At 46.1% G+C, this 23,313-nt stretch overlaps 1 protein-coding gene and 1 long non-coding RNA gene across 3 annotated transcripts in view; one reads left to right on the top strand and one right to left on the bottom strand.

Moving 5' to 3' along the window:
• Positions 1–16: 16 nt before the first annotated feature.
• LOC308462415 overlaps positions 17–23,313 on the top strand; it is a 43,044-nt gene continuing 19,747 nt past the window's right edge. Inside the window, exons 1-3 of the long non-coding RNA XR_013979131.1 lie at positions 17–138; positions 5,290–5,379; positions 15,630–15,785. This is a non-coding gene — a long non-coding RNA (uncharacterized lncRNA). The remainder of the gene's footprint in view (positions 139–5,289; positions 5,380–15,629; positions 15,786–23,313) is intronic.
• KCNAB3 (potassium voltage-gated channel subfamily A regulatory beta subunit 3) overlaps positions 15,787–23,313 on the bottom strand; it is a 33,070-nt gene continuing 25,543 nt past the window's right edge. For both annotated transcript variants that reach the window (XM_080979853.1, XM_080979854.1), the window contains 3 exons: positions 22,956–23,076; positions 21,634–21,722; positions 15,787–19,823 (listed from right to left, as the gene is read on the bottom strand). In XM_080979853.1, the coding sequence (XP_080835979.1) occupies positions 19,734–19,823; positions 21,634–21,722; positions 22,956–23,076 (300 nt within the window). In that variant the 3' untranslated portion in view covers positions 15,787–19,733. The remainder of the gene's footprint in view (positions 19,824–21,633; positions 21,723–22,955; positions 23,077–23,313) is intronic.

The following is a 23,313-nucleotide window of genomic DNA, read 5'->3' as shown; positions in this document are numbered from 1 at the left end:
TCCTCTTTCGAAGGGGGAAAAAGGCGGGAAAAATGTGGGAGGCGGTTGGTGGAGGGCGGGGAGGGCAGGCGGGAGAGGCGCCCCCCCCCCCAGCAACCTGTTGACTCAGGCAGAAATCCAGCTGGTGAGGCTTCTGAGGTAAAGTGATGCGGGAAGAACAGCTACACCAATCTGATTTCTGTCTGAGCCACGAAACTGAAAGGTGTGGCAACCCTGTTTCTTTACTTTTAGCATGCATTATTTTGTTAATCATAGAATCATAGAATCATAGAGTTGGAAGAGACCACAAGGGCCATCGAGTCCAACCCCCTGCCAAGCAGGAAACACCATCAGAGCACTCCTGACATATGGTTGTCAAGCCTCTGCTTAAAGACCTCCAAAGAAGGAGACTCCACCACACTCCTGGGCAGCAAATTCCACTGTCGAACAGCTCTTACTGTCAGGAAGTTCTTCCTAATGTTTAGGTGGAATCTTCTTTCTTGTAGTTTGGATCCATTGCTCCGTGTCCGCTTCTCTGGAGCAGCAGAAAACAACCTTTCTCCCTCCTCTATGTGACATCCTTTTATATATTTGAACCTGGCTATCATATCACCCCTTAACCTCCTCTTCTCCAGGCTAAACATGCCCAGCTCCCTTAGCCGTTCCTCATAAGGCATTGTTTCCAGGCCTTTGACCATTTTGGTTGCCCTCTTCTGGACACGTTCCAGTTTGTCAGTGTCCTTCTTGAACTGTGGTGCCCAGAACTGGACACAGTACTCCAGGTGAGGTCTGACCAGAGCAGAAGACAGTGGCACTATTACTTCCCTTGATCTAGATGCTATACTCCTATTGATGCAGCCCAGAATTGCATTGGCTTTTTTAGCTGCCGCGTCACACTGTTGGCTCATGTCAAGTTTGTGGTCAACCAAGACTCCTAGATCCTTTTCACATGTACTGCTCTCAAGCCAGGTGTCACCCATCTTGTATTTGTACCTTGTTGTTGTTTTTTCAATTTGTTTTAATGGTTTTCACTATATTATAAACAAAAACATAATACAAACAAACATAAATCATAGCCTTATTGAAAATTACACTTATTAACTTTGTTAAGTGACTTCCCCGCTTCCCCTTGGTTGAATTTCATTGCATATCCTTTTAACAGTTTCCCAAGTCACAAGTCTTATAAAATTTAACTTAAACATTAACATCCTTAAATCTTCACCAGCTACACCAGTCTGATTTCTGTCTGTGCCACAAAACTGAAAGGTGTCGCAACCCTGTTTCTTTACTTTTAGCATGCATTATTTTGTTGTGGTTGTTTTGTTTATATGGTTTTAATTCCAATAATGTTCAGTTGATTTTCATTGTGTTTTTAAACAAAACAAAAAAACACACCCAGTGTTTTTATTTTATCTGTAAGACCCCTTGAATCTGCGTCAGGGAAAAATGAGGGGTATAGATGAATATATAATCATCACAACCATCATCACCATTAATAAAAATAATATTTATTCATTTCTATCCCACCTTTTTCCGAAAGTGGGGACTCAGTGCGGCTTACAAAAAAATTAAAACAATACAGATTAAAATACAAAAAGCTAATATATATATAAAAGATAATAGTTAACAAGTATTTAAACTTAGACATCAATGGGAACTGATATGGGAATTTCCAAAAATCCAGCTTTTCTGAAATTTGATATTCCAAGAAATAAATAAAATAACAGAACAATGGGAAGTCTCAAACCAGAATTAGCTTTTTTAAATATATTTCAAGACAACAATCTGGATTTACATGATAATGAATAAGCCATTTATTACAAGCGACAAGACGCAACCAAGCACTGGAAAGATTTCTGGCACAACAATAAAACAATCAGTATAAAACAGCAGGATTCCGAGAGATTAACAAATAAACTACAGTTGACATGTGGACAGATCAAGAAAAATGGCTTTGTCCTGATGCCAATTAATTTCATAATTAACCTCGAATTTATGCCAGTATTCCAGAATAGGAACAATCCCCCACATCAGCATTTGGCTGATCTATATTTAAATTTTAACATAAATTATTATCTTCACTTTGAACCCCATTCCCATGTTCATCAATATACCAACATTTTATATTGTCTCATTGGTGACATAAGAGGAAAAATGAGTATTACTCATACTTAATCTAAGCGCAACCATAAGGGCTTCTGATTAGGCATTTAGCTATGCAGTGTTGACTGTTATCTGTCAACTCTGTTATATCCTGTTTCTCTTTAAACCAATTTGCAAACTAAGAACATATACATTGACTACTGATAATGAACCAAAAGTTGTAAATATTACAGTACTGCAAATTTTCTGTAGCAAATGAATGATGTGAGACTTGGCCTGTTTATTATCATTTCTTATTCCTATGATCTTCATTTATAAAACCCAGTAGAAAGTCATTCAAATAAAAAGTAATTAAACTCTAGTAGTAGAATTAAAACAATATAAACACAAATCTATTAACTTACAGATAGCAAAAACAGCATAGCACTATTAAACGCCCTTTGCTTAAAAACAGCTCCCAAAAGCTTGTTGGAATAAAACAGTCTTCAGCTGCTGGCAGGAGCCCTCCCTGAGCATTTAAGAAGATAACTTCTTTTTTAACCTCCCCCCACCAAATAAAACAGTATTTTAAAAGTACAAATGAAGCTATCCACAATGCCTGGCAAAATTACCGTACTTTTCTGTGTATAAGGCTAGGTTTTTTTTTACTTTAAGGTTGGGGGCGTCTTATACACAGATAGGGCATATGCCCATTTTCTAAATTTGGGGTCCCCAAAAGTAGGGGGCGTCTTATACATGGAGGAGTCTTATACATGGAAAAATACGGTATATCTTAATGTTGTGGGACTATATGAACTGCCTTATAATTGTAGCCTGAGTCCATCTACCTGAGTATTGCCTATACTACCTGGCAGCAGTTCAGGGTTTTAGGGTTTCTTTCCTGCCCATAATTTGGAGATGCTGAATGTTGTAACATTGGGCTTTCTATTTACACAGCAGGTGCTTTGTATCCTTCAAGTACGGGAAATCTGAAGCTGACTTTATGTGTAAACAACCAGCAGTTTAGGGGGAAATGTCATTACATAAACAGAAGGATGTACAGTACTTTGAATTCTCTACGAATTCTGTTAGGTTTTTCAAACAATGATGCCTGTCACCTGAGCACCAGAATATAGTGGGAACCTTAATAACAGTGGCAATTTTAATATAATAGCTGCTAAATGGCATTAGCACAATATGCCTACAGAAAAAAGAGTGGCTCATTAAAGTACAGCATGCAGCCGCAATGCCTAAGCATAATGTGTTTGCGGGAAGAAAGGGGAAAGCAGAAATTCAGTATCGCCCCTCATGCATATGAAGATTTCTCATTCTTGAACAGGAATTGCTATGGCAGCATATGAATTATGCATTCAAATTCATAATGATTTATTTATAAATGTACAAGTATGGATAGATGATGGCAGAACAATTAGTTTGTGCTATAATGAAAAAAATCAATAAGGCAATCCATTTTTTAGAAAGTGAAAAAGAGCAGTTTAAAATCTGGTTCACGGTACTTTCAATAGAGCGCAGTTTGAAACAAATACAGTGGTACCTCTGGTTATGTACTTAATTCGTTCCAGAGGTCCGTTCTTAACCTGAAACTGTTCTTAACCTGAAGCACCACTTTAGCTAATGGGGCCTCCCACTGCTGCCGCCGCACTATTTCTGTTCTCATCCTGAAGCAAAGTTCTTAACCCGAGGTACTATTTCTGGGTTAGCGGAGGCTGTAACCTGAAGCGTATGTAACCTGAAGCGTATGTAACCTGAGGTACCACTGTATGTTTTAAAAGGTCAGGTTTTTTTTTTATAAAAAAGGGAGTATTTCAACAAAGATAGGGCCATATGTACTTTCTTTCTTTTTTGAGGGGGGCCCCAAAGATCTGGTGCCTCTGATGCCAAGGCTCTGTCTCTGATGCCAGGAAGTCTGATAGATCTTGATAGTGGGAGTGCATTTACCCAGCCTGGACGGGTGGGAAAAGAAAGAGGATGGAGGGGCAGGTGAATGTATAGCAAATAGTTGGGTTAGGTTTGGGGAGACTTGCGGAATCAGGAAGTCTTGCTTGCCTCTCAGGTTATGAGGATAATGCGTGGGGGTAGGAAGTACCAGTGTTTGAAATTAGCCGGGTGCTAGTAGCACTTTTTGACAAGCAACCAGCCTTTTGGCACTGGGAGATGTCTGGGCTGCTGTCAGCTGGTTTGCCAGGCACTGCGGTAGCAAAAGACTCACATCTTTTGCTGCCATTCAACCCTGCAGACCACCTGATTCGTCTGACAGCAAAATAGGAACAATGACAACAACAATAACTGTTGTTATTGTTGTTTTGCTCCCAGGGTGCCCGGTCTGGTAGCACGGCAGCAAAAAAAAAGGGTGCCTAGACATTTTGTTTTGGTGCCCACAACCTAGGCCCCAGGAGCCACATGGCTCCTAGATTCCTATCCCAGTTTCTAACACTGCCAAAGTACAGCCATGCATGGTGTTAACGGAGAAATCTGAGGGCTCCCTTGGACAAAAAAAACTAGGACACCAGCCAGGAATACCAGAGCAAAACAGCAGCCAGTAGGCTTGGTCTTTATTGAAGACTATCATGACAGGACTCCCACCTGCCACAAGGTGGAACAAGATGGAAGCCCTGAACAAAAGAAGACCCCAACTTTTATTAGCTACTAATCCCCCATGCTACACCCCTAAGACTACATCATGACTACAGCATTGACACATCACAGAGAGGAGGGGTTCAGGGAGGAGTTGTGGTGGTGACCCTGAGTGTCTTGTCACCTGTCCCGTTCCTCCTTTCCCCCTCATCCATAATTACATTCCTGAGGACAAAGAGGAGTTCACTGTTTCTTGCCCCCAGAGGGAAGGGTTGGTCACTGTCCTCTGTTTCAGTCCATACTGAATCCACTTCCCTATGCAGGTCCTTTGCGAGTGTAATGATCTTCTGACCATCAAGGTTGGCATGCCAACCGGGTAGGGCTCGCTGCGGATGTGTTGGTAAGCTTGGGGGATTATGGCTGCCTTGTGTCAAGTTTCCCCCTTTTGATAGTCCTTCCTTCATGGTGTAAAATAAAAGTGGAACGGTACTGATCCGATGTATGGCTGATTTGTGTGAGTGTGTGTGTGTCGTGTTTGTACAAACTGAATGATGGGGGGAGGGGTTTCCCTGCAACAATGGGACCCTAGGTTTTCTGAAGGCCAGGCAGAAGAACCACCTTTGCTATTTACAGTCCCTCCAAACCATGGAGCACTGGGCTTTTTTTTCAGCCCAAACTCACCACAACCTCAGGTGGGTGCCATTGACAAGGGAGGCGTTCATGGTGAGTCCCAGCACCTCTTTTTCTAGAAAAATAGCACTGTATATGCATATTAGTTATTGTTACTATTGCTTATTCAACTTCTATTCCACCCTTCCGCCCGAAGGAGCCCAGGGCAGAGAACACATCAATCTTAAAAGCATTCTAAAATCACTCTTAAAACTTTCTAAAAGCAGTTGAAACATTATCTCAACCAGTGATGTGTGTATGAAAGCTTATAAATATGCTAATGCTTAAATTCCCAGTAGGTTGCGATTTCTTTGCTGCAGGGGATTATCCACCTCCGAGGGGTGGTGATGATGGACTCCTGAGAGGGGAGCACTGTGTGTGTGTATCTAGGGAGATATTAAATAAGATGGGGGGACTGCTCTCTGCACTGGGTCCCGGCTGGCTCTTTGGCACTAAAGCACTGTGTGCTGTTCAGTAGGCAGAGACATTGCGCTGGAGAAATCTTGTTGGGGAAACCCTCTGAGGTAACGGGAGAGTTTAATGTTTGTTGACCGCAAGTGCCGGAAATCCCCCTTGCTTGAGCCAATTTTCGCCCTGGACAAATAAGATTTACTGGAAAGGCAAACAAGATTTTGCTTTGGGTCTGCGTATACTAGGACTGATGACTCCACCGGGGTCCTGTTCTCTGCTCTCAGAGAGGATATGATAGAGAGGGCTAAATTTGCATTGGTCTGACTGTTGTATCTTAAGGGCCAAGAGTGTCAAAAACCTGCTCAATTGCCTGAGCATGAGTCATCCTGTTGGCGTGTCCGTCTGGGGCCTTGGCAGGGAGAGCTTTCTGATGAGGTCAGGGCTCCGGTTCTTTGGCTGGCCATCCAGGAAGCCTCCCAGTGCCAGCTTCTCCCTGCCAGGGAGTGCAGAAAGCAGGATTTGAATTTTTTCGCCCCCAAGTATGGAGATAGCAGCTGTTTCCTGGTTGCTCCGTGTGTTGACTGAGCCTTCAACCAGAAATTACCCTCAGGGTTTTAACCTTGTGCAACAATGCACGTACACATGCAGTCGCCTCAATCTGGAACACCCCCTTAGTCCTGACCCCATGGCATAGAGAGGGCATCACCCTGCCCTTCAATTGCATCCCATAGCCACCCCCACACCCCACTTCTGACCTCCCTTCACTGACAGTATTTGCATAGAAAGTTTTTTTTTCCCCTTTAAAGCAACAGCTGGAATAAATATGTAGAGGTTGTGATTGATGGCAGTTAGTTGATGTTCAAGGGAATTTCTGGCCTCTTAAATATGCTCACCTGTCAGAGACCTCTTCATTTGTGGCAGTTTTCACTGCCACGTTTCCTTGTGGTGTGGCGTTACTTTTCTACCCACAATTGACTCCAATTTTGTTACTAATGCCATTTGCAGAAGGATCGGCTCACCCGGTTAAAGTGTATAGAAAGGGCATTTTCCTACAACACCCATTCCCACCACCTAAGCTGGAGTGAGGCAACATTTTTGAGTGGGTGAGTGATCACTAAGCTATGCCAGGTGGAATAAGTCATCCCAAGCATTCCCTTCTTTGCTGAGAAGGTCCCGTGCCTCGTGAGGTGTTAGGGCAAGGCTGACAACCACATCCTTTGCTCGCGCTGGTGAATTATGAGATATGATTCCTGTTGGGCAGCACCGTTCATGATCTACATCAGCTTTCACCAGCCTTCAGGTGTTTTGGACTACAACTCCCATTAGCCATATGCCAGCTGGGACTGATGGGAGTTGTAGTCCAAAACACCCAGTGGGCTCCAAGTTGGCAAATGCTGATCTAGAGGGCAAATGGGAGTCAGGGGAAAGGACTATGAGGGGGGAAAGCCATCCACTTTGGTTTTCCCGATGTTTATATTTTTAACACTGAACTAGAATTCATTTGCAAGTTTGATTCTATTTGTTTGGGGCTCAGTTGAGACCAGGGTTTCCACTACCACTTTAGAGCTAGCTAGGAAGACTGGGTTATCACCGGTTAGCATTGTGAACAATTACTGTAGTCATGAGCTTTGTATGGAAATGTCTCAAGCTGTACGTCTTGTATTTCAAAGCTGCTTGTCCCCACTGTGTACATTCCCCTTGCTAGAATCACAGAACTGTAGAGTTGGAAGGGGCTCTAGGGACATCTAGTCCAACCCCCTGCAATGCAGGAATCTCAACTAAAGCATCCATGACAGATGGCCATCCAACCTCTGCTTAAAAACCTCCAAGGAGTCCACCACTTTCCAAGGGAGTCCATTCCACTGTCAAACAGCTCTTGCTGTCAGAAAGTTCTTTTCCTTTCTCGTAACTTGAATCCATTGGCATGGCTCCTACCCTCCAGAGTAGGAGAAAACATGCTTGCTCCATCTTCCATGTCACAGGTCTTTGGATATTTGAAGATTGCTATGATAACCCCTCTCAGTCTTTCCAGGCTAAACATACCCTAGGTCCCTCAGTCTGCCAGATAACAGTTTATGCATTTGACAGAGTGGGATCTAGTCCATGAAAGCCGGTGCCACAGTAAATCTTGCTCTTGATTTCGTGAACAGTCAGCTACTCTTTTGGGAGCTTGTACTAGGTGCTGTAGGCTGATCGCCAAAGAATTGATGCTTTTGAATTATGGTGCTGGAGGAGACTCTTGAGAGTCCCATGGACTGCAAGAAGATCAAACCTATCCATTCTGAAGGAAATCAGCCCTGAGTGCTCACTGGAAGGACAGATCCTGAAGCTGAGGCTCCAAGACTTTGGCCATCTCATGAGAAGAGAAGACTCCCTGGAAAAGACCCTGATGTTGGGAAAGATGGAGGGCACAAGGAGAAGGGGATGACGGAGGATGAGAAGGTTGGACAGTGTTCTCGAAGCGACCAGCATGAGTCTGACCAAACTGCGGGAGGCAGTGGAAGACAGGAGTGCCTGGCATGCTCTGGTCCATGGGGTCACGAAGAGTCGGACACGACTAAACGACTAAACAACAACTAGGCGCTGTACAGATCAGCCACAGAGGCATAGCTGTTCCCAACTGGAGGTCCTCTCCAGACCCATTTGGGATGATAGTGGATCTGGGTGTTATGACTCCCTTCCTTGCCCGCATAAGCAACATCTCCCAGGTAAACAGGAAGCCATCAAACCGGTTGAGGACAGAAGCTCATGCAAATTTCATTCTTGGCAGCTGGAACGATCTCTGACAACACCTGGCTATCACAAGGGAATTTGAAATAGCTGGGAATGGCTGAGCCTGACAAAATTGCCTCTGCATGAAACACCAGTCAGGATGAAGTAAAGAGTAAATATGCTATCTTTCAGGTTCACGGAAGTCTCAAGAGCCTAGCTTGATGGTTGTGAACATTAATGTTATATTGCAGCAAAGATCTGAGACTGTAGTGGAGAAATCCAGTCCCACAAATTTCTGTGACTTTCCACCCTCATTTACACTGGGGGTGTGTAATGAAGAGAAAGGAGCAGATCACAGGAATTCACATGGTCTATTTTTCGATTTCTGTCTGCTCCTTTGTCTCCTGTTCTTTAGGTAACTAATATGACCTGCAACAAAATGTTGCAGTGTGAAGAGTGCTCCTGTTCAGGTTCCCACCCCATTAGCTAAAGGTAAAGGGAACCCTGACCATTAGGTCCAGTCGCAGACAACTCGGGAGTTGCAGCGCTCATCTGGCTTTACTGGCCGAGGGAGCCGGCGTACAGCTTCCAGGTCATGTGGCCAGCATGACTAAGCCGCTTCTGGCGAACCAGAGCTGCGCACGGAAACGCCGTTTACCTCCCCGCCGGAACGGTACCTATTTATCTACTTGCACTTTGTGCTTTTGAACTACTAGGTTGGCAGGAGCAGGGACTGAGCAACGGGAGCTCACCCCATCGTGGGGATTTGAACCGCTGACCTTCTGATCGGCAAACCCTAGGCTCTGTAGTTTAACCCACAGCGCCACCCATGTCCCACCCCATTAGCTAGTCATGTCCTATTCCAGAATACTCCATTCCATTTGTTGCCCCTCCAGTTATCCTGCATACCATGGCATTGAGCATACTTCTTTCTCCATTGCTATGGGGTTGTTTTTCTTGCACCCCATCACATTTAAGCTTTTCTGCCCCCTCAATATTGTTGTGGGTTTGCAGGGTGTGTGTGTGTGTGTGTGTGTGTGTGTGTCAGTCCGGACAATGCCCTGAGTGACCTTCATTCAAAGGAAACTAATCCCTGGAAAAGCGCTGAAACCCCTGCAGTCTCTCACCACTCAGACATTGGGGTTGGGCATTACAATATTTTTTGTACTTCTGCAAACCTTAGACTTTGCCTGACCCTGCTTATATACGCCCCTCTTGTAAGCGTGGATGATGCTGTTTTGGCTACATTAAGCAATCACATTTGGAGAATGAGTTTGCTGCCAAGCCTGCAAAATTCTTGCAAGAGCCTGAAGTGTGATACTAGGTCAGCGATGTGCAGTTCTCGTGGCCTCAAAGGGCCTCGCCTTTATTCCTCGCCATCCTTCCAGCACTGATCTGCTTGCTGCTGCTGTCGCCTCGCCTTCCTTGCATGATCTCACAGTTTGCCCTGAACCAAGGCTTTCCAAAGCTTCCTCCTTTGCTCTCCCCTTCCTGCTTTCTTGATTCATTCCCAGCTGCAGAGTGAATCCACTGATTCAATTCGTTCACTTAAGGATACGGAGAGAGAATTGGCAGGAGCCAAGAGACAGGGAGCTGCCAACTGCAGCTGCCACTGCTGCAGATTGCATGAGTCAGCCTCTTTCTAAATAGTGAGAGTGGCGTTATAAATTCTGGCTTGGCAAATCAGTACATGCTAATCCCAAGATAACAACAACAATCCTTACCATTTATTGAGTGCTCTGTACGCTTCACGTACATTACCTCTGTAATCCTTCTAGCAACCCTATAAAGCAGGTCTGTATTATTAGCCTATATTGCACTTGTACACACACACACTCAGAGTCAGTCACTCCAACCCCAGTTCGTGCCATCCCTCGCAGGATAAGAGAACTATAGAGTGTGGCGTTCAGGCTGGCCAGACCCCAACAATGAGATTATCTTTCCCAGAAGATTTACCCAAGGCAAGGCATGAACCTCTGCTGGGAGAGTATTGTAATAAATGAAAATCTGCCCTTATTCCCTTATGGGGGACACAAGAGCCATTATAGAATCATTTGTAGGTTCTCCATCGGTTGGAGAAAAGAACAGAGGCCAACCAGAGAATAGTGAGAAGCAAAGCAGCTCGTAAGCCTGATCTTTATTGAACTGTTGCAACAGGGTGCCCCCTTCACACGCAGGAGGAGGACCCAGAACCCAGGTGTGCCCGCCCTTATATAGACATTTTAAATTGCCCGCCTTGGTGTCCAAGACTAACCCCAGATACATAATACCTACATCACAGAAAGGGTGGTCTACAGCAGAAATCTGAGTGAGTTGTTTACCTCCTGTCTGGCAAGTTACCTGTTAATGCTTACTTGATTGGATACCCTGGGGAGCCTGGCCAGTTTTTTTTAATGATAAATACTTAGTTCCTGAGCCAGATCACAGGCTCACCCTATTCATACACAGACATACCCTTAAGACAGGATTTGTGAAGGAAAAGACAATGGGGAGGCTTTTCCATTTGACTTTGCAGAAAAATAATTTGGTCACCTTGGGAGTCAAAATGGTTCCAGGGCTGTTTTCCTGTGCTGCTTCAGACATGTGGTTTATATATTTATGTACGTGTTTGCTTGGAACATTTATGAATTTTTATTATATACATAAGACCTTAATTTTTTTATTTCAGTATTAAGATTTCTGATGGCAAGAGCCATTTGACAGTGGAACAGACTCCCTGGGAAGGCGGTGGACTCTCCTAAGGAGAGTTTGGATGGCCACTTGTAATGGATTCTTTAGTTGAGATTGCTGTATTGCAGGGGGTTGGACTAGATGACCCTCGGGTCCCTTCCAACTCTTATGATTCTATGAACGTGCATGTGAGTGAAAGCATATATATACAGATATGGCTGGGCCATGGAAATCATGTTGAGCGGCTATGTGACTTCCTGGTTCACGCTGCAAAGCTATTTTTAGACATTACAGTGGTACCTCGGGCTACATACGCTTCAGGTTACAGACTCCGCTAACCCAGAAATAGTGCTTCAGGTTAAGAACTTTGCTTCAGGATGAGAACAGAAATCATGCTCCGGTGGCGCAGCGGCAGCTGGAGGCCCCATTAGCTAAAGTGGTGCTTCAGGTTAAGAACAGTTTCAGGTTAAGAACGGACCTCCGGAACGAATTAAGTACTTACCGTGAGGCACCACTGTACTGGGGATGGAAGAGTGAGTTGCCCATTGATATGAAGACTAAGCATGTTCAATGGGCACAAACTGCTGTCGGGGTGGTAGTGGTGGTGTACTTGGAACCCTGAACAGAAGCACTTCATACAGCAACACTTTGTTGCAGGGCCCACTCCATGTGTGATGCGCACGCGCGCGCGCGCACACACACACACACACACACACCTGATTAAAGGACACCTCAGTTGACCCAAAGCATTTTTAATCTAACTGATGAAGCAATCAGACGTTACAACCCTATACTGAATTCTTCAGGCGAAGAAATCAGATTAAGAAAACTGTGTAACTGGGATCAGCTTGCTTGCTGGAGGGGTCCCATAAACGACACCGGCTTAATCTATGACAGGAGCGTAGCCTAATGTGTGCCTCTTGCTTTCTTGGCTCATGCTCATAAGCGTGATAATTGTAATCCTTCCAACAATGCAAGCAGCTTGACAACTCAAGTTGCAATTTCCATCGCTTGCCTTGCCCTGGTGAAAAGGAAACCACACAGGAAGCACGATGTATATGCTTGATGGGCTCAACTCTCCCCGTGTTGAGAATGGCCATAGATCTAAAAAGAGGGGCACCTTTTACTGTGTGTTTTTCATGAGAGATGATGCAAAGATTCCCCCTCCTCAGACTGCGGTGCTCCTGTTTCAACCTGCACCTCGTGCAGGCAGCAGCGGTGAAACTTCTCATGTGCCGAAGGCGCTTGGGTTTGTGACTCGCCAATCTCTCGGCTAATAACAGAGAAGGTAACTGATAAGCTATTTCCTCTTGAATAATGTAATTGCAGCTGAGAGGAAGCACCGGTTCCCCCAGGATACCGCGGCACATGGAACAACGCCACTTGGTAAATGTTTGAAGGACTTATCACAGCATGAACATGGTTGTGCTCCCCAAGGCAGAGTTTCACCTCCAAGAGCCAGGGACAAAGAGCTGTAGCTCACTGCTTTGTGAGCAAATGGTCCCAAGTGCAGCTAACAGCACCTCTGTAGAATCAGAGAACTGTGCAGTTGGAAGGTACCAGTCCAGCCCCCTGCAAATCAGTCCAGCCCCCTGCAAATCAGGAATCACAATTCAAGAATTCCTGAGAGAGGGGCACCAAGCCTCTGTTTAAAAACCTCCAAGGAAGGGGAGTCCATGACCTTCCGGGGGACCCATTCCACTGCTGAATAGCTCTTATCATCAGAAAGTTCTTCCTAATGTTTCTTATTAATCATTTAATTGCACCCCGCCTTTTTGCCCGACAGGGACTCAAGGTGGTTTATGGATAAAAATAAGAACAGCTACAAACATAGGGGAAAAACCCAATCATTATAAACAAACTCTAAAACTATATATATATATATATATATATATATATATATATTAAAACTGTAACAAATAATTACAATAAACACAGCATAGCGTCAGCCCTTTCATTAAAAGCAGTCAGTTCCTAAAAGCCTGCTGGAACAGGAAAGTCTCCTGCTGGCTCAAGGACAGCAATGAGGGAGCCAGACTGGCCTCTCTAGGCAGGGAGTTCCAAAGTTGCCTGGGAGCAGCCACCACCGAGAAGACCCTCTCCTGTGCCCCCACCAAGCATCCCTGTGGAGGTGGCAGCATTGACACAAGATCTGAGCCTGGGCAGGTGCATATGAGGGAATACGGACTTTCAGATACAGTAGTTGGGACCTAAGCCATATAGCGCTTTATTGGTCATAGCCAGCACTTTGAATTGTGCCCGGAAACACCAGTGGAAATGTTCTAGCAAGGGAATGGCCTGCTCGCTAGAACCAGTCCCAGTCAACAATCAGGCTGCAGCCCTTTGAGCCAGCTGAAGTTTCTGAGCACGTTTCAAAGGCAGCCCCATGTAGAGCGCACTACAGTAATCCAAATGGGAGGTGATCTCCTTTGAATGTCATATGAATTCTTCGGTCCAGGTCCTACCCTCTGGAGCAGCAGAAAACAACTAGAGATGCGAAGGCAGCTATCGTATCTCCTCCCTTCCAGGCTAAACATACCCAGATCCCTCGGCTGTTCCTGATAAGTCTTTGGTTTCCAGACCCTTCAACATCCTGGTCACCCTCCTCTGCCCACCTTCCTTCTTGTCAACATCCTTCTGAAACTAGGGTGCCCAGAACACGGAACTCCAGGTGGGGTCTGGCCAAGGCAAAACAGAGCAGAACTATTATTGGGAAGCATGCCTGCTTGAAACCTTGTAAAGGAGCTACCAGGCAGCACAGGCATGGATCCAGCAATGGTTAAGGCAGCTTCCTCACACATTAGGTTTCATAGGAATCATAGGACTGTAGAGTTGGAAGAGTCACCAAGGGTCAACCCCTTGCAATGCAGGAATATTTTGCCCATTGTGGGGCTCTAACCCATGATTAAGAGTTTCAAACATGTACATTTTGTTGCATGCTACCCTGATCTCTGGGATGCAGGTGGCGCTGTGGGTTAAACCAGAGCCTAGGGCTTGCCGATCGGAAGGTGGGCGGTTCGAATCCCCGCAATGACGGGGTGAGCTCCCGTTGCTCGGTCCCTGCTCCTGCCAACCTAGCAGTTCAAAAGCATGTCAAAGTGCAAGTAGATAAATAGGTACCACTCCGGCGGGAAGGTAAACGGCGTTTCTGTGCGCTGCTCTGGTTCGCCAGAAGCGGCTTAGTCCTGCTGGCCACATGACACGGAAGCTGTACGCCGGCTCCCTTGGCCAATAAAGCGAGATGAGCGCCGCAACCCCAGAGTCGGCCACGACTGGACCTAATGGTCAGGGGTCCCTTTACCTTTATTACCCTGATCTCTGAGCAGGGTCCTGCTTCCTTGGAACGAAGCTTACTGTAGCAGAGACTAGGATGATGATGATGATGATATAATAATAATATTTATATGCTGCCCATCTGACTGGGTTGTCCCAGCCACTCTGGGCGGCTCCCAACAAAACATTAAAAACACAATAAAACAATGCAAGTGAGGGTGAGCGCTATTCTCTCGTCTCCCTCCACACGGCGAATGTCTGGCCAAGTGTTTGTTGTGCTTCATTTCCAGGTCAGAAAGTGTGGACCTAAGAACAATGCATTATCAAACACAGACGCACAAACTCAGTGGTAGACTCACAGAATTGTAGAGTTGGAAGGGATCGCAAGGATCGTCTATCCCATACCCCCTGCAATGCAATAAACGTTGGCCCAAAGTGGGGCTTGAACCCGTGACCCTGAGGTTAAGAGTCTCATGCTCAGTGGTCAGGGGATGAGGTCCAGCATAGTGTAGCGCGTGGCTGGAGTGTTGGACTTGGAGCTGGGAAGGGCCTGGGTTCAAATTCCCATTCAGCCATGAAGCTCACTAAATAAATAAGTGATGGGGAGTGGAGACCAGGGACTCAAGGTTCATCACACCAGGCAGAGATATCTCTGTCACAGAATCCGTGACCAGGGAGAAGAGTCGGTGGAAGAAGATTGGAAGAAATTTAAAGATTATTTACAGAAACATTGCAAAATCAATGAATGTTAGAGTGATGTTGGATTGAAGTTAAGTGGCTTCTAGCTGAACAGGTTTTAAGGCTATAAATGTATCAAGATTAAGGATTAGGACCAAAAAGACTAAGAGAAATGGAAAAATTGGTTCAAACAGGTAAAAATCTAATGTCATAATATATCAAGATTTAGGACTGGAATTAAAAAGGAGGGTAAGAAATTGCTGGGTTTACAAACTGAAATGGAATACAAAAGAGGGAGGTATGAGGAAGTCCGGGAAATAAGTAAATTTAAAAGAGGTTATGAAAGGACGGAATTATTTTTAACTGTTTTTTCTTTTTTTCTTTTTTCTTTTTTCACCTTTTTCTATTCTGTACTTTGTATTTTGTATGGTGTATTTTTCTCTGTTTTTGTTAAATTTTTGTGTTTATTAATGTGATTTTATTTTTTCTGAAACTTTAATAAATATTAATTAAAAAAAAAAAGAGAGATATCTCTGTCACTCCCCCACACTGTTTTCCAGGTACAGATGCCTGCGACTGATTGTTGTCATGACAATATGAGCATTTTAAGACAGAACATTGCTGAACGGTGGGGGCTCATTCCCCTTCCAAATCCTCTTCTCAAAGCATCTCATCGATCACAAGAACAAGCATCACAAAACAACAAGCAAGACCAGGTCTGTCGCTTCATGTATTCTTTATTTCAGTATTTCAATATTTCAAATATCTCTCCCTGCCCCCACCCCACTGCCCAAACACACACACACACACACACACCCAAAAAGGAAGGGGCAAAAAAAAACCTCTTTGAAAGCCATGTGCCCATTCTACTTATATCAAGCATTTTTTAAAAATCCCTGCAAGGTGGTCTCTGCAGGGGGACTGCTTTTCAGTAGAAATAGCTCTTTTCTCTCTCCTTTAGGGGGAAAGGGGCAATTTGTGCACAGGCCTGCAATGCCTCTGCTGTGCTGCAGAGGGAGCTGCTCTCCCTTGGAACGAGCTCTGCGCTTTGAAATCTTTCAGGGCTTTCTCGCCTAGCCTCCTTCCCTTTGCGGATCCAAAAGAACATTATCAAAAGGCAGCTAAATATTACTAGATTCACGCACAGAGAAACACCTTGTACAACCTAGTCATATCTGGGGGCAGGAGCCCAGGAGTCCAGCTCCCAGGCAAAACTGACCTGAACCCCCTTTTGCCATTTAAAAATATCTGCCTGTCGGTTTGGAAATCTCTTCTAAAAATTGAATATATTCAGTCTCCCACCCCCGCCAGCCCCACTTCAGATTTCCTAAGCAGTTTCTAAACAGATTCCTTGCCCTGAGCTTTTGTGGGGTACAAATCTGGGCCACAAACAGATAGAATCTTAAAAACCTTAAGAATTGTAGGGTTGGAAAGGGAACCCCAGGGCATAGGTGTCAAGCATCCCTTATTTGGCGGGACAGTCCCTTATCCCAGCGCCATGTCCTGCTGCTGTCCCTTATTGATGATGTCCCTTAAATAAGCTACTGACGTTAATGGGGCCCTTTCTATGTCCGGCTGTCCTTTGTCAACAACAAATTGTTGCTGTTTTTTTTTTTGTATTGAATATATGCTATATGGTAATTTATGGACCTAATAGGTATCTAAAGCCATTTGCATGCAACAAAATATGTATTTTATCAAAGTAATTGTTGGTCCCTTATTTTGGCTGCTGATCCCTTATTTTCGAGGCTGCTGGTCCCTTATTTTCAAATCTGTAAGTTGACAGCTATGCCCCAGGGTCATCCAGTCCGAGCCCCTGAAATGCAGGAACCACAGCCTCTTGTTTAAAAACCTCCAGTGAAGGAGAGCCCACCGATGTAAAGATTATACATATATTTAATTATATTAATGTTTCCTATTAATGTTTTTAATTTAACACCCCCCCAATGTTTTTAGCTGTTCTTATTTTATCTGTAAGCTGCCTTGAGTCCCTGTTGCAGTAAAAGGCAGGGTATAAATAAATATATAACATTGTATGTTCAAAACCTCTAAAGATTGTAGTGTGACATAGTGGTTAAAGACTTGGACCTGGGAGACCAGGTTTCAAATTCCCAGTCGGTCATGAAGATTATAGGGTGCTGATCTTTGGGCTGCCTTTTCTCAGCCTAACCTCCATTGCTGTGGGGATTAAACGAGGAAGGGGAGGAGACCCACATAAACCACCTTGAGCTCCCTGGAGAAAAACAGGTGTGACGTAAATAATAGAATTGGAGAGTTGGGAGCACGAGGGTCATCTAGTCTAACCCCATGCGATGCAGGAATCTTTCGCCCAACGTGGGACCTGAACCCGGGACCCTGAGATTAAGAGTCTTGCGCTCTACCGACCGAGCTATCCCTCGTGGAAACAATGCAATAAATAATGATCTGGGGAACCGAGAGGGGTGTGCGTGGGTGCCATCTTAGAAATCCCAAGCAGCCTCAGTTCTGACCTGCAGACCCACCCCAACCCCCTGCAGAGACTCCTGGAAGCGACAGAAGTGCTACTCTAGAGTAAAACTCGAAGCAGACTCATTCTCGACAGAGAAAATATATGTATATATATATACAGCATCGTATAATTTTGCAGCCAGTGCGAGGGGGGCAGGTGCCAGTGGCCCTGCCCTGGAAGCGCAGCAGATTCAAAGCAATGAGTTGTGCAAAAAATAGGGTGCCACAGGGCTCCCCGGGAGCAAGGGGGTTCGGGGGGGACTCGGTTGCTAGCCTTCCTCTCTCCCCACTGCCCCAAGGTGACCCTTTGACCCTGAGGACGCTTTTTTCCAATATATTATTGCTTTAAGAAGAGATGGCTCTTTCCCTAGAGGAGGGTGAATATGGAATTCTGTTTTTAAAAATGAAATGCAAAAAAAGAAAGAGAGAGAGAGAAAGAGAGATTAAGTCAGAACCAAAGTGATAAGGCAGCCTCCACCTCCGCAACAAAACGGGAAGGTTTGGTGGTGTCGGCCTCTGGGGAGGAAATTCACGGCAAAATGAAAAACCACAGAGGGAAACTGAGGGGGAAGGAGAGAGAAATGTCTTTTTTTCTCTCTCTCTCTTCTCAGCCATCTGCTTCTGCTGCTCCTGAGGAGCAGGAAGGGAGCCAATTTTGCTTTCCTGCCAAAAGTAACAGGGGGGAATTTGTAATGGCATTCAGTGAGAAGAATAGCTGCAAATTAGATAAAGGATTAGGCGAAACCAAATAAAGACATTATGAATTACGCTTTGGGGCAGGGGGTGGGGGGAGATACATCCGAGGAACATTGTTCGGAGAAGCTGAGTGGAGCTTGTGGGCAAAATGGCTTTTGCTTGCCCAAAGGGCTGATCCGCCTGACAACCATGAATTTTGGGCTTTCTTAGCCCCCCAAAATGGAGGAACGTAATCCTGCCATGGAGATGAATGCTCACCAGTCTCCACTCGGTGGGGAAGGGGAAACAGGTTCTGGCAACGATTTTGCACTGCAGAAACCTTATTCCCTTTTAAAAAATAATCCATGACTAGGCCATGTTAAGCACATGAACTGACAAATTTGTCTTTCAAAAAGTCCTAGCCCCACTGTCCTCAAAATGTGGGATTTGTTTTATTTCCCCTGGGGGATAAACCTTAAATGTTTAGGAATGGAAAGCCGGTGAAGGGAGGAGGTTCTGTTGGAGAGGCAAGGCAATAATTTACGTGGGGGTTTTTGAGGGGGTAGAGTGAGCGGAAATAAAAGATGGGTAGGGGAAGAAAGCTGATATTTGTATCCGAAAAAGGACTCTAGAAAGGTTAAATTTGAAGAATTGGAGTGAAGGGGACTGTCCCTTCACAATATCCCCACCAGAGACAGGGGCTATCTGAGGTATGTCCTCACTGGGACACAAGGCTGGCCTAAGACATCTTGGTGCCTGAGGCAGGAAATCCAAAATGGCGCCCCTCCCACTCATGCGCAGCTCCCATTCATTTAGCCGAGAGGACTTCCCACTGGGTCGTGCCCAAGATGGCTCCTCTGCGGTCCCTCAAAACATCATAAAACCCGCAAATGAAGCTGGTGGGGTGTCCCCCAACAAAAGCACAAGATGCTGAGGAGAAACGAAAAGTAAAGTAAATGGAGTGATTCATAACACTACACGGGACTTTGGTCGGCGGGGGCTAAATATGCAGTAAGGAAGCTCAATTGTTATCATACACCAGCTGTGTGCTTGTTTTCCCCACTCCCCCCATTTTGCCTCGTTGCGCTGTGCCCGCCCCATGTTTAAAAACCAGGCGCATTGATATGGGAAAGAGAGAGGCAAAGCGGCCGGCAGTTCCGGCGCTAGCGGGAGGCGGTGCCTCTTACCCGCCGATCCCATAGCTGGGTTGCTCATGCCTTATTATTTGTACTGTAATCTAAGCAGGCGGCTGCGGGGGGCAGGCGCTAACCCGCCGGCGCCCTCCCACTTCGCCCGCCGTGGAAGTATAAGGTTATTTGGTTCTCATGCGCAAAGCGGCTCCTCCTTGCCCACCCCCGCCAAGTTGAGAGGCGGCAGCTGGTGGGAGAGCATGTGGGGCAGGGGGGGTAGGTAGGTGGGGCCAGGACCCCCCAGAGGAGGAGCAGGAGGCGATGCAGTCCTTTGGGACAACAGCGTGCAACGTCCCGGGCGCCAACGTGTCCCTACGCCCGGGACTCTTTTTTTGCATTGGGCTTGTTGCCCAGGAGCGCATCAATTTCCTGGACGACCTGGGGCGTCAGCTGAGTCAGAACCTGTGGAGAGAGAAAGAGAGGGGCTGCATGACTGAGGAGGAAAGGCTTCCGCCATAGTGGCAGTTAAAATACGTTGCAAACTTTGTATGAGAAATCGGGTTAGCAAAAACGAAACTCCACAGCGCCATCTGGTGTCAGAGCGTTAGAATGCATAGACAAGGCATATGAAGCGTTTTTTCTTTGCCAATGTAGCCGAGTCCCATTCTAGGTTGTTTAAAATTATCACTGTGATTTTATTCTGCTAGCTGAAGTTCTTTTGAAAATGAGGAGGGATGTAAGCTTTCAAAATAAATAGGGAAATAGAGTGGGCCAGCAATTTGAGAAGCTGGCTCATATGTCTGTCAAACCCAACACAAAAGCCAGGGGAAACTAGGATTTTAAAAAGAGCTGCAGGGTGTCCCAGTTTTCATCTCTGTGCAACCCTCTCTAGTGCCCTGGCTTTTCTTTCCACCCCCTTTTTAACCACCACTTTTTTCTTTGAGGGTCTTAAAGAAAGTAAATAAATGTCCATTTCCCCTCACGATCACTTTTCTCCATTATATATAGTTGTTCCTGCTCCCCACCTACCTTTTTGCCACGTTTCTTTTTTAAAATTTGAAATGGAAATTGTAAAGCCACCAAGCTGGTATGCATGATTTGGAGAAAATCTAGAAGTAATTCTTTTCTTCCTCTTTCAATGCCACTTCCAGACCATGGCGACTTTGTGGGTGGGATTCGATCATAAACCCGCAAATTTGGGTTGTGCAGTTAAAAACGCACCATTAAACTCACCCAAACAAGAAACCACAGGCTTTTTGCGGTAAGGAAACTGGCAAGAAAATACGCTGGGAAGTGTGTGGGGCGGCAATTGCTCAATGAATAGCGGACATCGTATAACCACTGTGCTTAGATTGTTTTTAAGAGGAGACGAGAGGAATTCATGAAGGAGAAGAGGTCTATCAATGGCTATTAGGCAGGATGGCTCTATGGAACGCCTCCAAAAACCCAGGATGAGGTTTTATTTTATTACCTTCCCTTCACCCTAAGATCCCAGAGCAGGTCACAATGATTTAAAATGCAACCAGATCAGGGCTGAAGAACCTCAGGTCTTGGTGGGGTGTGTGAGAGGGAGAGATGTGGCCCTCCAGACTTCTCTATCTGGCCCCCCAGATTCTCCCCAGCCACACCTCTACCAGACCTGCTCTGCACTCGCTCTTTCTTTCTTTTTGGGTGTGTCCTTGAATTCTTGATAGTGCCTGCCTCATGCTTCCCTAGATATAGGACAGAGATGGGTGTGTGAGTGTATGCAAAAACTATTATTATTATTATTATTATTATTATTATTATTATTATTTGTATACCACCCTGCATCCATAGATCTCAGGGTGTTCTGCAACATAAAAACACAATATAAAAAATGTAAGATGCATAAGAAAAACAAGAAACCAATAATCCCCACCCTTCCACAACTCATTTAAAAGGGCACTGGATGTCCATCAGCCAAAGGCCTGGTTGTAGAGGATTGTTTTCATCTGGCGCCTAAAGGTGTATAATGAAGGCGAGTGTACAGAGGTGAAATCTGCACCCATTGCTCTACCCTCTGCCTTTTGCTCCTGGCCCTGCCCACCACAGGGACAGGTGGCCCTTGGAAGCTTGCCCAGAAGGCAATGTGGCCCTTGGTCTGAAAAAGGTTCCCCCTCTCCTGGCCTGGATGAATATTTGTTCATGCTCTCATGAAGCTTCAGGACAGGACAAGATATAAATGCGCACAGACGGGGGAAGGTTTTGCATCCTTTATGCCAGACTTAGCACCCTTGTTCCTTCTCCTTACCTGGATGGACCCCAAGTTCTCAATGAGCTGTTCGGTGCTGGAGACCCCGAGAAGGACAGAGCTGACACCTTCAGAGCGGAGGCACCAGGCTGAGGTTAAGAGGAGACAAGAGAAATCAAATAAGGAGAGCCGTCTAAAAACTTGCCACCCTGGAAGAAAACAAAAGGGCCGGGGAAGAGGCGGGCAGGGAGCAAAGAGCTGCTTGCCCACCCAACAACTTAACTCCAGAGGAATCTGGGTGGAGTTAAGGCACCATCCTGGCTGCTAAAACCTCCCCGGGGTAAACTTGAATTAGGCCCATCTTCATGCACACTGGCCCTGGCTAAGAGAGAACCTCCTGGGGTTGCTGAGTGCCAGGGCTCAGCTCTGCCCAGTCCTGGAACCAACCTCGGAAGGACAGCAAGACCCTGAAGAGCTGTAGGGTCCAGCCATCTCTGCCCCAGGACTGGAGGTCTCCACCCTAATCTCCCTCAGGGCCACAGGAGTAGAAGAGGTGGCAAACTAGATATGAGATTCAGGGCCACTGCCAAAGTGCCTGACTAACTGCATGTGTGGCTACTTGAGAGTTGGGGGGAGCACCACCCTGGATCAGGGCCTGGCTGAAAGCTAGGGAAGAAGGGCGTCTCCAGCGCCTGGATAAGCTCCCAGTCTCAGCTGCTGCATCGCTGATGCTCCACATTCTAGTCCTCTAACTTGGGGAACAGACAAAATACGAGGGCGACCTTCTCTACTCCCGTGGGCCACGGCCGAAGCACCAGGAAGCCAATTGTGCAGCGGGGCTCTACATCGGTCTTGGGCAAAGGCATCTTCTTTTCTCCGGTAATGTTTCAAGAGAGGTTATTCCAGGATGTCACACGCCTCTTGCAGCTGGAAACCGCCTCCTGATTTCTAACCTACTTCTCTTAGCTGCTGGTAGCTGCTGAATCTGAGGAGCTCACATTGCCACCTTTGGCCTAAATAGCACATCTTCTTTTAGCTCTATGGCTAACAAAGGTAGCTGCCTTATGCTGAGATATGCCACAGGGCTCCACCTAGCTTGGTGTTGTCCACACCAACTTCCTGCAACCTGGGGCTTTCCAGATGTTTCAGACTACAGCCCCCAGACTGTAGTACAAAACATCTGGAAGGCCTCAGGTTGGGGGAGGGTTGTCTACAACGACAGTCGGTGGCTCTCCAAGGTTTCAGGAAAGGGAATCTCTCCCACCCCAGAGCTACGTAACTTTCCCACCTCTGAGGCAGGATCTGGAATGCAGCCTGCCCCAGATGTGCAGCTGCTTCTGAGGCCTGCCCTGACCAACACAGACGCTCCGCTCCTCCCTCACCAATGGCCAGCTGCGCCACTGTGCATCCCAGGCGCTCTGCGATCGGGTGGAGTTCCTTCACTTTCGCCTGCTGCTTCTTCCCATCTTCACTCTGCAATTTCTCCTTCAGCCAGTGGTACCCCTGGAGGGTGCGAGGAGCAAAGGAAACAGGCGCAGAGGCACAGAATCACAGAACTGTCGTCTCGGGAGGGACCTAAAGGGTCATCCAGTCCAACCCCCAGCAATGCAGGAATCATAGCCAACGCACAGCATGGCGGTGAGCCACTGGCAGGCAAGGATGGAGGTTGTGAACTTGCAAAGCAGCCCTTAGGGATGTGCTGAGCAGCCAGCAAAGGATTTAGGACCCCTCCAGATTGAT

The sequence above is a fragment of the Podarcis pityusensis genome, assembly GCF_964106645.2.
Source record: "Podarcis pityusensis genome assembly, chromosome: 13".
Lineage (NCBI taxonomy): Eukaryota > Metazoa > Chordata > Lepidosauria > Squamata > Lacertidae > Podarcis > Podarcis pityusensis.
This window is presented reverse-complemented; position numbering and strand designations above follow the sequence as displayed.